Source organism: Mauremys reevesii, linkage group 8 (genome assembly GCF_016161935.1).
Source record: "Mauremys reevesii isolate NIE-2019 linkage group 8, ASM1616193v1, whole genome shotgun sequence".
Taxonomy (NCBI): domain Eukaryota; kingdom Metazoa; phylum Chordata; order Testudines; family Geoemydidae; genus Mauremys; species Mauremys reevesii.
In genome coordinates, this window is record NC_052630.1 from 84,834,071 (window position 1) to 84,849,550 (window position 15,480).

Genomic DNA, 15,480 nt, shown 5'->3' on the forward strand with positions numbered 1-15,480 from the left:
AGCACCAGTGTGAACAGATACACACACTTACCAAAACTCATATATAAAGTCCTCTCCCAAACCAAAGGTTGGCTTTTTGAAAGGAAAAGACTGAGACTGATTTAATTGAGAAACAACATGTCTTTAGGTTTTATCATACAGCCTTACTTTAAAATATAGTTAAAATGCTACATTTGAACCAAGAATTATACTAGTTTATTCATAACTGCATTGTTTTAAAAACCTAGAAAGATGAGTTTTAAACCAATTAATTAACCTGAAAAAACTGTCATTACTTTTAGAATATACCAAATAGTGATCTCACACTAGTGATTTCAAATGTCAACCTCAGTGATGATGTATTTACATATTTTAAGCCAACACCAATTAGCATTGAGTTTTTCATGTTATTTTCACCTGCCCAAATGGTGACTGCATTTACTCCATTATGTTTCAATACAAAATGACTGCTTACATACACGAACACAATTTTAGGGCGTAGTTAAATATTTTGTAAAGTTTTTTTTTTTTCCTTTTTTTTTGCAGGTGTATCACATAATAAGTTGAAAGACGTGTATACCTTGGCTGAAACACTTCCTAGACAAAGTACATTGCAGAGTTTGTACTGAACATTTCATATAATAAGGTTTAAAGACAAACTCATCTAATATCTCCATATACCACATATCACATAATATCTGTGGCAAATGTACAGTATTTTATAAATAAATTTTACCCAAATATTGCAGAAAAAAAACTTTGGGGTACATTATATATAAATACAGAGACAGCTGAGCTGTGATTTTTAATTTAGGTATATATACTGTAATATGCTCACCAGTTCTTTTCCTAAAATTTTTTTTTAATCTCCCTGAGTCCATTCCATATTTAGCAACACAGTTACATTTTCAGATGTTTGCTCAAAAATAGCAATGACAGCACTGGAGGGGGAAAAAAGGCAAGGTGCACTCAATTTAGGTTTTTTTTTAAGCTTATTGTACTTTTTCTTCCAAAAGCCCATTGGCCATGATGTGTCCATGACCATTTATGCAATCACTGACATGCCTTAGTGAATCGGCTCCAAGGTAGGCCATTAAAAGTTCAGTGCGACGCATTAGCAATTGCATAAGATCTTCAGCTAAATTTTCCATAGTTGAATATCGCACCTTTTCAAAGTCAAAAATGTCTTTGAGGAAGTAAAGAACTTGATCCTAGTGGATAAAAAAGAAAAACCTGTATTTACTTATAGAAATGTATAGAGTTTTGTTAAATATTACTTATACAATGTTATATATTTTTCCTCATTTACATGTAATCTTTCTGAAGCACACATAAAATATGCACACAGATTTATTGGGCAATTTCTTACCGTGTCTAACTACCAACATTCATTTACTAACTCTCTTGACTGTTTGAAAAAAAAAACATTAAAAATAGACACTGTCAGGTAGGTTTATGCTCCAAAACCAACCTAATATGAATAGAAATGTTCATGATTAATATTTTTCTTAAGAAGTTGCACTGAGCTGAAGTGTTGGAAATAAAAGCCAAGAAAACTTCAAGCACTTTGCTAGTGCATGGAAGAACAAGAAAGGGAACAGACTATAAATAAGTAAAATTGACCAATCTAGTTTCACTGTTCGCACATAATGAAATGCAAAAATTAGACCAATGCCATAAATAGTGAATTGCAAATTCTAGCCCTAATGTTGCAACCACTTATGTATACTAGTAGTCTCATGACTTCAGCTGGATTACTCATGTACAAAGTGTCACACAGACTCAGAAGTGTTTCAAGACTGGGGAGCCTATGTTCTGAAAATTCTTAGTGTGTTAATAATTTAGAGCAGGGGTGGGGAACCTCCAGCTTGCTTTTTAATTTAATCTGGCCCACAGCAAGTCAACACGCTGCGGGGTGGAAAGCCCAAGCCTCGGCACTCCACACACCCTCTGCGGGGCTGTGTGTGGCCCGCGACTGAGCCTGTACCCCTACCAGCAAACCCAACCCACTTCCCCAATTTCAAAACCGCCCTAAACATACCCTAACTCCCTCCCAGAGCCTTCACTCCCACCCGCACCCCAACCTCCTGCCCCAGGTCGGAATCCCCTCCTGCACCTTAATGCCCACCCAGATCCCACACCAACCCCTCGCCCCAGCCCTGAGCCTCCCTCAGCCAGAACCCTCACCTCCTCCCACACCCCAACCTGGACCCTGCTCCTGCACCCTGAACCTCTCATTTCTGGCCCCACCCCAGAGCCTAGGGGAAGCCCTGAGCCTCTGCACCTTCCTCCCCGTCCCACAGGGCTCCATGTGGCCCATGACTGACTTTTCTGGGGTCAATGGCCCCTGATAGAAAAAAAGGTTCCCCACCCCTGATTTACAGTATAATTAGCAACATAGGTAGGGACTGTTTTTGTAGTATGGGGCAAATTAATCCCTGTTATTTGTGGTACTGGGCTACATTAATCTCTGGTATAACAACTGAAAATAATCAGGATGAATATTGCCTAGCAAAGATTTTTTTATATAAATTATTTTTATCGTAATGGTGTCCCTTTAAGTATGATCCTCCTATCTGATAGGTGCTTTTTTATGTTAGATAAATTATCATTACAAAAAGGATCCATACCTTAAAGAAGCAGCATAAATCATAAAGAGAGTTTCTAGGTCCCAAAAAGCCCCATGCCAAAACAGGACTGACATGCTCACAAATGGCATAGAAGTGTGCAAAAAACCCATCAGGTACCTGGTGATGTAAGAAGTAGAGAAAGAAGTTATTTTTCTCAGTATAAATCCCTATTATATCAAATTAAGGCATTACAGACGCTCCCCGACTTATGCAAGTGTTTCGTTCCCGAACGCCTTTTGTGATTCGAATTTTGTGTAAGTTGGAAACGTATACCCGACAATTACGCAAAAAAAAAAAAAAAAAAGGAAAGAACATCTATTTCTAGCTTACGGAACTTTTTCTGTAAGTCAGTCAGTCTCTGGTAATTAGCCAAACTACTCATTTAAAATTACATTAAGTATCAGAGGGGTAGCCGTGTTTGCTGCTTTTACAGATCCAGAAAGCTCATGCTCCAAAACGTCTGTTAGTCTATAAGGTGCCACAAGACTCTTTGCTGCTTTTAAATTACATTGTATATCAAGTAAGTGGAAGAATTGTTAAAAGTTTTCAACTTCGGCAGTATTTTAGAATATAAACATTTTGAAGGAATCTTGATGTAATATTGATATTCATACATTAATAATTTAAGGCTAGATGAGACCATCAAATCTAGTCCAGTGGTTCTCAATTTATTTACCACTGTGGGCCAGATATGCAGCTCTCTATATGTTATGTGGGCCGCATCCACACAATGTATATATACTATCTGTATGGCCCTGAGGCTGTCACATGGGCCATAGCTGTGTGCTCATTGTGTGGCAAGTGGCCTGCGGGTTGAGAACCACTGATCTAGTCTCATACTCTTATATAACACACATCATAGAATTTCATCTTGTTACATCAGGATTGTTTGATTAAATCATCTTTCTGAAAGGCATCCTGTCCACAGCTTCTTTCACTAACTTGTTCCAATGGTTAATCATTCATTGATAAAGTTAGATCTTGTGTCTAATTTGAGTATGGCTGGCTTTAACTTTCTTGCTATGACTTTCTCCACTAGATCAAAGAGCCCTTTAGTACCTGGTATTTTTTTCCTTGGAAGGTACATACACATCATCACCAAATCATCTCTTGGTCTTCTTTTTTATAAACTAAACAGAGGGTTGGCCAGGGGCTTGAACACAGGACCCATGTTGGCAGTCAGGGCAGTATTAAGGTCCCATAAGGGAATCGTCTCTTTCACAGACAGTTGTAGACAAATCACTCCCATTAGGCATCTCACCACCATGGGGTTTGAGAAAACTGACTTCCCTTTGATGGGTGGATGAAATGCCAAGATCGCTGCTAACCTTCAATGGACTGAGAGACAGACCAAAAGACTGAAAATGTAACAGGTACTCCACAATGTCCTGAATGTACGCCAGCATTGGCTGAATTCCCCAAGCAAGTAACAAACTGAAAATTGCTTACACTTGGCCAAATAAGTCTCACTAGTAGAAGGCTTCCTGTTATACACCTGTCCAACAACTTCCAAACTTCATTCCTTCTGCTCATCTAGCCTTGCAAGCATCCATGCCATGAAATACAGTGTTGAGTGCTGGATGCAAAACATGACTATGGTGTTGAGTCAGTAGGTCAGGATGAAGAGAGAGAGATATGGGAGTCTGAACCAATAGACTGAGTAGGTCAGAGAACCAACATTGCCTCAACCAAGGTGCAGCAATGAGAATTAGTATGGCATGATCCCACTTCAGCTTGAGAATGACCTGTGGGATGATTAGCATCAGAGGGAAGGCATACATCACATTCAATCCCCAGTTAAGGTGGAAGGCATTGGTTAAGGAGCCTGGACTGAGACCCGTTTGAGATTAAAATTGATGGCACTTCTTGCTGTCTCTCATTGCAAACAGATCAATAGCTGAAACACCGTATTCTATGAAGATGGACTTCAGCACAGTGGACTTTAGAGAGCACTTGAGTCTAGGAGAAATTCCAGCTGAGGTGATCTGCCAAGTGATTCTGGACTCCAAAGAGACCTAGCAGACTCCAAAAGGGTTTCATTTATTTGGAGATCAACTCTCCCTGGAGCTGAGGGCTGAAGGATACCTGCAACTTGTGTGTGTTCTCTTGTATGTACTTGGCCGGGATCCCAAGGTGTAAGATAATATGCCTGAGATGGTCCTAGTATGACCTGAAGTCCTCAAGCACTGATGAGGAAGAGTTTGGTATTGCAGAGTCATCCAGAGAGGAAGAAGAGTAGTGCAGGGCCAATAGAAGCTGTTGTAGGGGGCAGGTTCCTGCATGAGAGGGTCAGTCTGGACCAGCTCAGGAAGAATGACCTGTAACAGAGGTGGCTCAGGAATAGAGACTGCAGCTGGAATTGGCAAGCTTGCCCTGGACTATATCAAAGAGTGGGATCTTCTAGACTGGGTACATCCCAACAATTCCAAGGAGGTAACTGGGAATAGAGGTAAGGCATTGGTGGCCAGTGGGTACTAGGCCAGGACCCCTATCCCTGCTGCAGGAATAGTGTCAATCCTGGTACCAATGATGATCTGAGGTGCTTCGAAGGTAAAAGAGAAGAGGAAGACATCCCTGAACCAGATCTCAAGAAGCCCTGGGAGTCAGCTGGTGGGAATAGAGAAGCCTCTTCTGATGGAGCAAACAAACCATCAGCCTTGTCTGACATCTAATATGAAGAACTCATCAGTGTCAAGGATGAATGAGTGATCAACACCATTGGTATCAGGAGAGGCATCAACCATTAGCCAGCACTGGAGCAAATGAGGGTGCCAAAACCGTTGTCAGCACCAAATCCAACAAAGGGGTCCATAGTACAGACATCATCGGTGTCAAAGAAAGCCTCTGCACTGATGATTTTTTTGGTACTGCAAAAGATGTTGGCTGTGACTCCGCAGTCTGACACCCGGACAGTGCATAATTCAGTACCAACAAGTGAGACAACTACATGACCTGAACAGACAATGGCAATGGTGCAGCAGAAGATGACGATGTAGAAGCCATGGCAACTGACAGGGGAATCAGGAACGGAAAGGCAAAGCAGGTCAGATGTTGCCGAATATGCCAATGGCATGAAGACTATCAGTGCCAATGCTGCCATCACTGGTATCGAACTCAACAGAAGCCCCATGGCCAGAAACAGAGTCAACAGTACAGAGTCCAAATGATCTTGGCATGATACCGGGAAGTGGTTAGATAGGCCAGCTCCATCATGCGTACCACAGGACTCTCAGTGCAAGTCAGCACTCCTCTTAATCAACGAAGAGGAATCCCTCCAAGTCCTGGAACAAACCTGATTGGTCTTATGGGACCTCTTCCTCAGAAGAACCAAGGAAAGAGAAAGATCTCTCTTCCTGCCAGAGGGAGCACCAGATCTTAGGCCAGAAGCCACATTTCAGGTTGGCTCCAAAGGAGAGGACAGGGCCAGACAATCTGAATGCAGGCTCCCATTGCCAAAGTGGGCCTCCTGGTTTGCTCTAAGAGCTTCCGTTTCAGATGCAAGTCTCTCACGATCTAAGTGCTCTTCTTAAACGACTAGCATATAGAGCACGCTTCCTTAATGTGCCCCTCTCCATGAGTGTGGGGGGGTCACTACTGGGGATAGTCAATGTTTAAATCCTAGTGATGGCATCGCCCAGGGCAACTATCTATCCTAACTACTATAACTAAATCTAAAAGGTACTACTAAGCTATAATAACTAGCAATGAATTATATACAATAAATTCCCAGAGAAACTGAGAAAAAAACAACATGAGGTAAACCACCACAGAGAATGCACCAACTGTAGCTACAGGTGGTGAAAAGAATCTGAGAGGGGTTGGGGAGTGCTGCCCTTAGATAGTCTGGTGAGGGGCTAGTGCCACCGAGCACAAGCGCCATCCCTATTGGCTCTGCAAACATTTCCGGATTTAAGTGTGCTGGGGGTGTGCACACCTAAGGGGAATACAAGTCTGCAACCATTCAAAGAAGAACTATAATGATACAGTGATGTGACAACTAAAGATTCCTGTCACTTATTCAGACAGTATGATTTTTAAATGATCTTTTACAAAGAGTATCATTACAAGTGAAGGCAACCTTCTGAAGAATGGATTTGTTAAGAATGGCCAACATGATTTGCCTGAGATCAGAAGTCAGTGGCAGAGAAAGGACACTCAGGGTGCTAGCTGAGATTCAGGACAACTAGATTAAATTCTTTTCTCTGCCACAGACTTCTTGCATAGTCTCTATGGCTCAACTCCCCTTGTGTAAAATTTGGGGATAATGGTACCTCCATACCTCACACAGGAATGCTGTGAGGATAAATACTTTGAATTCCTTAGCATTTAGATCAGGAGCAGGCAAACTTTTTGGACTGAGGGCTGCATCGGGTTTCGTAAATTGTTTGGAGGGCCGGTTAGGGGAGACGGTTGTGGTCCCTCCCCCCTGGGACTCCTGCCCCATCCAACCTCCCCTGTTCCCTGACAGCCCCTCTGGGACCCCTGCCCCATCCACACACCCCTTCTCCCTGTCCCCTGACTACCCCCGGAGCCCCACTGCCCCACCCAACCCCTCCTCTCATTCCTGACGGCCCCCCTGGGACCCCTGTCCCATCAAACCACCTCTTCTCCCTGTCTCCTGCCGCCCCATTCAACCCCATCTCCTTCCTGATTGCTCCCTGGGACCCCTGCCCCCATTCAACCCCATTTCCCCCGACCACCCTCCACACCCCGCCCCCTGATCACCACCCCAAACTCCCCTGCCCTCTATCCAACCCCCCTGCTCCCTTACTGCGCTGCCTGGAACTGTGCCGCCACCACGCAGCACAGAGCGCTGGGTCAGGCCGGGCTCTGTAGCTGCGCTGCTCCAGGAGCTCACAGCCCCACCGCCCAGAGCACTGTGCCAGCGATGGAGTGAACTGAGGCTGCGGGGAAGGGAGAGGGGCGAGCGTCCCTGGCCAGGAGCTCGGGGGCTGGGCAGGACGGTCCCACAGGCCGTAGTTTGCCCACCCCTGATTTAGATAATATGGTACTGGGGGCCATGTAAGTACTTCTATTCAGACAGGACTAGAGCCACATCTTGACTCCAAATTCTGTGCTCTACCCACTAAAACATTCTGCCTCCTTTGTAAGTTTGTCTTCAAGCCTCAGGGCATGTCTACACTACTAACTTAAGCAGTCCTATGTTGGGTCAACTTATCACTACCCACATGTCCATACTACCCTCCTGCTGTCAGTCATGCGCCTCCTCACCATGAGCCCTTCCACCAACGTAAGAAGAACACTGTAGGTGACTGAGAGCCCCCCCCGGCCCAGCTCGAAGTTCTGCCAGGAGTCCAGGAGGCAAAACTGCTGCAAGTGGGGAGCCAGGCTCTTGGTGGGAACCCCAGGCAGCAGCCCAGCTCAAAGCTGGGAGCCCGGTGGGCAGCTAGACTCTAGCTGGAGCCCCTCCCTCCCTGGGATGACAGGCCAGGAGCCAATGTAAGTAACTGTATACTGTGTCGCCCTAACTAAACTGATATAAGCGCTATGCCTCTCGTGCAGGTGGAGTTATGATGTCAGTGTAGTAGGGCACTTACATCGGTGGGAGCAAGACTGTAGTGTGGACACTGACAAAGTTAGGTCGATGTAAACTCCTCATGTCACACATACACACCCACCCACCCCACAGAGTGTGAGAGAGAGTGTGTGTGTGTCTCTCTCACACACACACACACAGTCTTTCACACTCACCTCCCAACACATAACTTGTATTACTGTTATTACTTCTGATACTTCCTGCAATGCACATATATTCTCTGCGCATATATTTTATTCTTTCGAAGTGCTGTTATTTTAGTTTTTTGACTAGTCTATGCATTTCATTATTTTTATTTCTCTCTTACGTTTAAATTTAATTCTTTGAGTTAAAATGCCTAACCTGTCGTGGCTGGAGTAATTATTCCTACGGTAACTTAAAAAAAATATCTAGGTTTTTTCTTTTTTACTTGTGGTGCACATCACCTTGATATTGGTGCACATAACAAAATTCATTCCACACATGGATGGAAAAGATTAGAGGGAACACTGCACATGAGTTGTCATCTTATCTTCCATGAATTCACATTAATTGACATGTTAGACTTTACACATATACACATTTAAGTGTCTGCAGGATCAGACACTTTGTAATTTATTTCTTTGATGGCACATAGCATGACTTCAAACTCCGAGCATTCTAAGAGTTGGTCACTCAAGTTTGGTCAGAATCTCTGAATTATAAAATTAAACAGGCTTCAGATTAGATTTCAAGACAATTTACCTTCATTTGCTGCCTTTTTTGCTTCAGTACTGACCAGCAGCTTGAAGCCACAGCCTAAATATAAGAAGAAATTATTTACATAACTTTTACACAAGAAAACTGACTATTTAAAAAAGCAGTAGACTATAAGATCTTGCATTTGATGACTAGTTATTTCCTTAATTTTAATGCTGTGATAGCATTAGTTCAAACATAAAATGTCATCTGTTGTGAATAGCTAATTTTACTATCAGTTCATATTTCTTATGTTTAAATTAAAAAAAAAATGAAATTGTGTATTCTTTCCCAGAAATTCTGTCCCATTTTGCATTGGTGCCAAATTGTATTTCCATTACTAAAGCCTAACTTTTTTTCCCCCCACAATTTAACATTAGCAACACTTAAATTCAACCTCGCTGATACACAGCATGTTGTGTGCCAAAATGTGTGTTCCAAAACCATAACGATCTCAGATTTTAAAAGGAAGCATATGAATACATGGTAATGGCCTTTTTCACTTTAAGAAAGAATACTTGAAATAGTTTTGCATACAGCTGTGGAGTTTTGTCCAAATAAGGATCTGAGCAATACAACATATTGATGGCAAACCTAGGCTCCCCTCCCCCCACAGCACATAACATTCTGATGGAATGTGATGCTACTTCAATACCATGAGGAAACTTGCTACTCACAAAACATAACTTTACCACATACGCTACAAAAAAAATATGTGCCTTACCTTTTTTCTGTAGAAGAAATATTTCAATTGAAGGGTAAAAAATAAAAAAGGAAAACCAGCAGTTTATAGTTCTAAATAGATGCAATGACAGCAACATCTCTCACCTATGAACAATTGGCCACACCACAATCCCTTCCTTCAAACATGCATGGATAAGCTCAGTTATTAAGAACATTTTCTAGAAAGCATAACAGGCTGATGCACCTATGAAAAAAACTAAAATACGTTTCTGAAAATGTTATGAATGTTTGAGTCTTTGTATATTTTACAGTGCCTGCTACTTTTCCATACCCGACCAGTACAATTCTAGGATATGAACTAATACATTTCCCCCATAAATCAGTATGTCTTATTTCAAATGTGACCAACATATACACTAGCCCTGCAAAATTCTACTCATCCAGGGCAAATAGTTATTTTTGCCAAGTTAGTATAACAGTTTTTTCCATTATAATAGTCATGGCAAAGGGCTGGCAAGTAAGTCTGGTACATTTTAAATTAAGATTTTGCAAGGCTGACACAGCGTAGGAGATTTTGCTCAGGCGTATTTTAGGACTTAGCTATGGTTGGAAATGGAATTACCTCTGACAGAGAGAGAGGTCTCCCCAGATCAGAGTTGCAAGTAACCACAATGGGTAGCTTCATTGTTCGTAGCTCATTGATAAAAAGGATGAGTTTAGTTGCTACAGGTGCTGGTATTTTAATCTTTAAGAGTAAGACAGGTATCTATTCCCAATAGTATACTCATTTAAAATTTTTAGAAAGGAATGTTGAAATTAATGTAATTTTATTACATCTCCTATCAGTTGCAATAATCCATAAGAATCATAGTATAAGAAATTTAAAAAACCACTTACAGTTTCTTTAAAAGAGGAATTAAGCCAGCGGTTGTTTACTACATTCTGAATAGATGTGGGTGGATTCTCTAAATCTTCAAAGGAATCCATTAATATAAAGTCCAGAACAATGTCGTAAAAATTTAGATTTTTCACCTGCATTCAGTTAGAATAAGATCAAAATAACTTAATTTCTCTTTCAATACTGGAACAGAGCATAAGCCAGTATTCCATACGCTACATATATCAGGCAGATTTATCATCTTCAATTATTTAACTAACATTAAAAAGCATTTCACTAATGGGAAAAAACCTGACATTGCAACTCAGCGGTACAGAGGTTTTTAAAAAAAAAAGTGGAAGCACATTTCACTAAATCTAAAGTATAAAAAAGCAGCTGGCTTTCTGATACATATGAATTAATAAATCAATTCTGAGAGGGGAAACAGGTTGTGCAATCAAGTTTAATGAGGAAAAAAGCACTACAGAAATCCAAACGTACCCCCCTGGCAGCAAGTTCCATTTCAGTATTATCCCAGTGGTCTGTTTGCTCTAAAAAATGTATCATTTCATCAAAGACCTCTTCAAATTTCTTTGGATTCTGTGAAATAAAGCCAGTTAAGTGTCATATTTCCTAGTAGGATGACTGTTTTAGTTCTAAACTCTTAAAAGGCAAGTGTTTTGGGTTTTTTTATTATTATTATTATTATGCCGAGAATTATCATGATTAACTCTAGGACCAGACAAATTAATTTTGATCTCTGGTTACAATGAATACACTAAAGTAACAACAAAAAAGGAATTTACCTTTCGAGCTCTCACAATTAAAGCAGACAAAATTTTTCTTCCACTCTCAGCAAGAAATACTCTGTTAGCTGTTTCTGAAAGAATTACCTGGAAAAATTTCCAGGCAATACAGACCTATAAGTACACAATTTATAAAGAGAATCGCACTAAATGAGGCTATTAGTTTCTTTAGTCAAATGAAATTAAGAGATGCTTGATATTAATACAGTATGCAAGTACAATACTTCTAACCCATCCAGGAAGCAAAGGTTCCAAGGATACCCAAAAAGATGGGTTTCCCATCCAGTGATGCACATCGTTATCAAAGAGGCCATTCATTTTGTCTTAACATATTGGTCCTGATTCAGAAAGGTACTTAAACATGTCCTTTAAATTGAAGTATCAGAGGGGTAGCCGTGTTATTCTGGACAAAGTCCTGTGGCACCTTGTAGACTAACAGACATATTGGAGCATAAGCTTATGCTCCAATACGTCTGTTGGTCTTTAAATTGAAGACACCTGAATGCAACAACATTCTGAAGTAGATAAAATGTTACTCAAAATGCTTTAAAAGTAATGAAAAAGCCCCCAAAAGTTCATCGTTCTCAAAACATAAAAAAATCCCACTCCTTCAGTGAACTGAATATGCTGCTCTCATAAACAGCATTCAGTAATTACAATATATAACTATTACACTAAAAATAGGTCACTGCAGAAGTAGGGCGAGACAAAAACTCTTAGCTTTGACCTAACTCTGCTCCACTTAAGTGATACATATTGTAGAAGAAAGAATGTGTGTGCGCACCACATTGATAACTAAGTATTTACCTGAAAAGCCTGTCGAATACAGTGAAGCTTAGCAAGAAAGTCACTGTCCCCCAAACACTCCAACATTTCAGTCCTACATAAAATGGAAAAACGTCGTAAACTATATTTAAAAAAGAGAAGCACAGTACAATTTGACTAGGATTTATTTAGAAATAGCATCCATTCTAGATTAGGGAATTAAATGCAGTTTTATGTAGAGAATTTATCTTTATTCCTGGGCTTTTCTTGGAAGTTAATTAGTAAATACAAATCAATACCTTAATATTCTGGAATAAATTTTGCCCTCTTCTGCTAAGTGCATAGCTTCTTCATATAATGGACAATGGCAAAGAGACTCTAGACCATAGGTATTTCGGATCTCTCTGTGTTCAGTAAGCTGAAAGACATTTTTTGTTAAAGCTTATTAACTAACTTGCTAAAATGATTTTAAAAGTAAAATAAATTAATTCAAAGTCTGCTTGATACTCTGACGAAAGGAATATCCTTTTCTATGTTGGTTAACTATATCTATAACTGGTCAACATTCAATACTAAAATAAAAAACAACAACATTCTAGAACATTGTGGATTTTAACATGAAAGCTATGGTTTCAGATTTGAGCTTCCGAAGGTTAAATTGTAGAACAGGTTCAGATTAGTTTGTTTGTTGAAAGGAAATGTCTCCCTGCTGGTCACGAACAATAAATTGATGAGGAGGCACTGAAAGGGGCAAGAGGATCACCTCAAAAAAAAAAAAAAAGATGGGAATGGTTATAAAAAAATCACTGTCATTTTCCTAGTAAATGTGGCTCTTAATTACTAAAACATTACTATCCAGTGTTTTACTTTGGGTGCCAAAAAAGTCTCTTCTCTGTCTACGGTTTTTAATACGAGTTTAAACCTTTGGCTGACATTACTAGAGAAATGCATCATTACCCATCCCACAAAATGTTATTAAATAAAATAATATTTAAACCATTCAAAAAACATTAATGTAGAGCATCCTACACATTAGGAATATCATAATTTTTCACTCTGCATAGCAGTGGCTGGTAGGTTAAACAGTTACCATTTCATTACAAACATTACATCATTCTTATTATCTATCCAAAAAACTGTAGAGGCAAACATTTTTCCATTTACTAAATGGCTAGAACACACATTTTAACAATTTCAAAAAAATTTTACTTTACAATATTACTGCAGATTGCCTGAAAAGACATTTTGCACTTCTAGGCATCAAAACCCTAATTTAGAAGTGTCTTAAATAAAACTAATTTTTACAAAAATTAAAATACTCTATCTGGGTTTTTAAGATATTTATGTCTTTGTCTTCTAGATATGTTCAAAGTTAGACAAACAACTGTTACAATGTTTCCTTCAAATACAGTCTTTCCTTAACATTAAGTTTGAAGATGGTGTTACATTTATCTTCAAGTTAAGAAAAAAAATTATGAGCACATTTTTCCATCATTGGGGATACATCTCTGTAAGTGATGGCAGCAGAAGTTCTACATGCATATTGACGAGAAAAATATACTCCTGGGTGGGCCTTTTCTGTGGTCCCTATTGGAGAAACCCCAGTGACTACAATGGGAGTTAGCCCAAGTAAGGATTATGGCCTTGATTCAGGAAAGCACTTAAGCATGTGTTTAAATTCCACTTATTTCAATGGGACTTAGGGTGTGTAAGTATTGTCCCGAAGAGAGATGCTTTCCTGAACTGGGTTCTAAAGCAAGACTGGGTACTTAAGAGAATAAGTGAAGAATAAAAACTTTAAAAAAAATTGGTAAAATAATATACTTAGAGCAATTAAACTAGCATGAAAATTAACAGTTCTGTCTTAAGAGTTTTAAATCTTTGTCCTGTCTTATTTATTTGCTGGTACAGCAGAATGGACTAGGATAAACTGACTTCCTGAAATAGATCTGCAGCTGTGACAACATATCAGATTAAAGTTTTGATACTAGTTAACAATAGCATCATATTCATATTACAGCCTAAAACATGTTTAGAGAATTTACAGTGTTACTCTCTAAAGTTGCTTTATCTTATTTAAGGAAGAAAGCAACAAGTTCTTTTATGTGAAGATTGTCAAATGTGTACTTGAGAACTTGTAAGTAATATTTTAGCTGATTAGCAGTGATAGGAATAAACAGATTTTCTAGTATTTTTCATATTTGAATCATAAACATACTAGTTATGCAAGTTTTTCCGCTAGTTTCAGAATGAGAAAAAAATCTTACTCCATATAGAATCTGTTTTCCAGTGTTACAGCCTAACAGTGTTTATAGAAAGGTATTTTTCAAACTTTAATGCAAATATTTTCAAAAAGAAAAAGCATATAATAGGACACACTGAATCCACTGAATCATACTAATGTTAAAAGGCCCAATGCAATACCTACTGAAGTCAACAGACTCCCCTAATCTTTATTTCACCCGCAAAGCATGAGAAGGCCTGATCAGACTTCCATGGGATTTGTATCAAGCCCAATGTTACCTGTAGTTAATAACTCCTTCTTATACTTTGCAGATGAAATAAAATAGCAACACACACTACAACAGCTGAAACCTATGAGAAAGCAACTGCTTTCATGACACATTCCAGTCAAGGCAACACATGTAGACAAAGGAGATAATTTATAATTTAGTTATTACAGCTATAGAGTATTTATATTTTACTTAATTGTCGGTAAGGGAGAGTTAAAGACCTGAAATGCCCTAGACAGGGTACCGACAGTGTTTTCACTTTCCCAGATATGAAAAATAAGTCATAGTGCTTTCATAACAAAGAAAATATGGGATTACTTTAAAATGTTCCTAACAGTGAAACTGTAGAATTTTATCCTAGTTTTGTAATAATATTAATCTAAATTAATAAAGTAAAAAATATCCAAGTCAAAATCAAAAGGAGGCAAATCTATTAGGAAAATAAGATTTGTGACAATTATTTAATCTATAAAATTTAGAAGCAAGCGTACTGATGAACATGCAGTTCTTTCATAAAATTAGAAGACAATAAAAAGAGGTGTTTTACACCTCTATTGTGGCTTGGATTTTAGCAGCAGGATTTCTGGAACTTTAGGGGAAAAAAAATCAGTGTAATGAATTTTAAGTCCAAAGCCACCAATGCATTCCAGCAGCCTCAGAAATGGGGGGCTTTGTCTGGAAAGGCAAGAGAAACAGTGTTGTCTGGCTTCTTGAAGAGTCATCCCTCACCCTTCTATTGGGTGGATCAGCTGCCTCATGGGTTTGGGAGATGACTGTCTTGTCTAGGGGATGCAGTAGAAGCCCATATGCTCCTATACACCCAAAAAGAAGGCACATAAGCCCTCTTCCCCTGGTTGGGGCTCCATCTCATGACCAGAAAAACTCCCACTCTGAGGTTAGGACCAGGATTTTTGGGATCTAGTGTGGATATTGTGCTACTTGCCTTTTCTGG

General features: G+C 39.5%; 1 protein-coding gene across 4 annotated transcripts in view; it reads right to left on the reverse strand.

The window, feature by feature from the left end:
* Positions 1-100: 100 nt before the first annotated feature.
* Positions 101-15,480, reverse strand: part of MIGA1 (mitoguardin 1) — a 62,694-nt gene continuing 47,314 nt past the window's right edge. For all 4 annotated transcript variants that reach the window (XM_039485952.1, XM_039485949.1, XM_039485950.1 and 1 more), the window contains 8 exons: positions 12,315-12,433; positions 12,058-12,130; positions 11,251-11,337; positions 10,946-11,044; positions 10,465-10,599; positions 8,890-8,943; positions 2,610-2,726; positions 101-1,190 (listed from right to left, as the gene is read on the reverse strand). In XM_039485952.1, the coding sequence (XP_039341886.1) occupies positions 972-1,190; positions 2,610-2,726; positions 8,890-8,943; positions 10,465-10,599; positions 10,946-11,044; positions 11,251-11,337; positions 12,058-12,130; positions 12,315-12,433 (903 nt within the window). In that variant the 3' untranslated portion in view covers positions 101-971. The remainder of the gene's footprint in view (positions 1,191-2,609; positions 2,727-8,889; positions 8,944-10,464; positions 10,600-10,945; positions 11,045-11,250; positions 11,338-12,057; positions 12,131-12,314; positions 12,434-15,480) is intronic.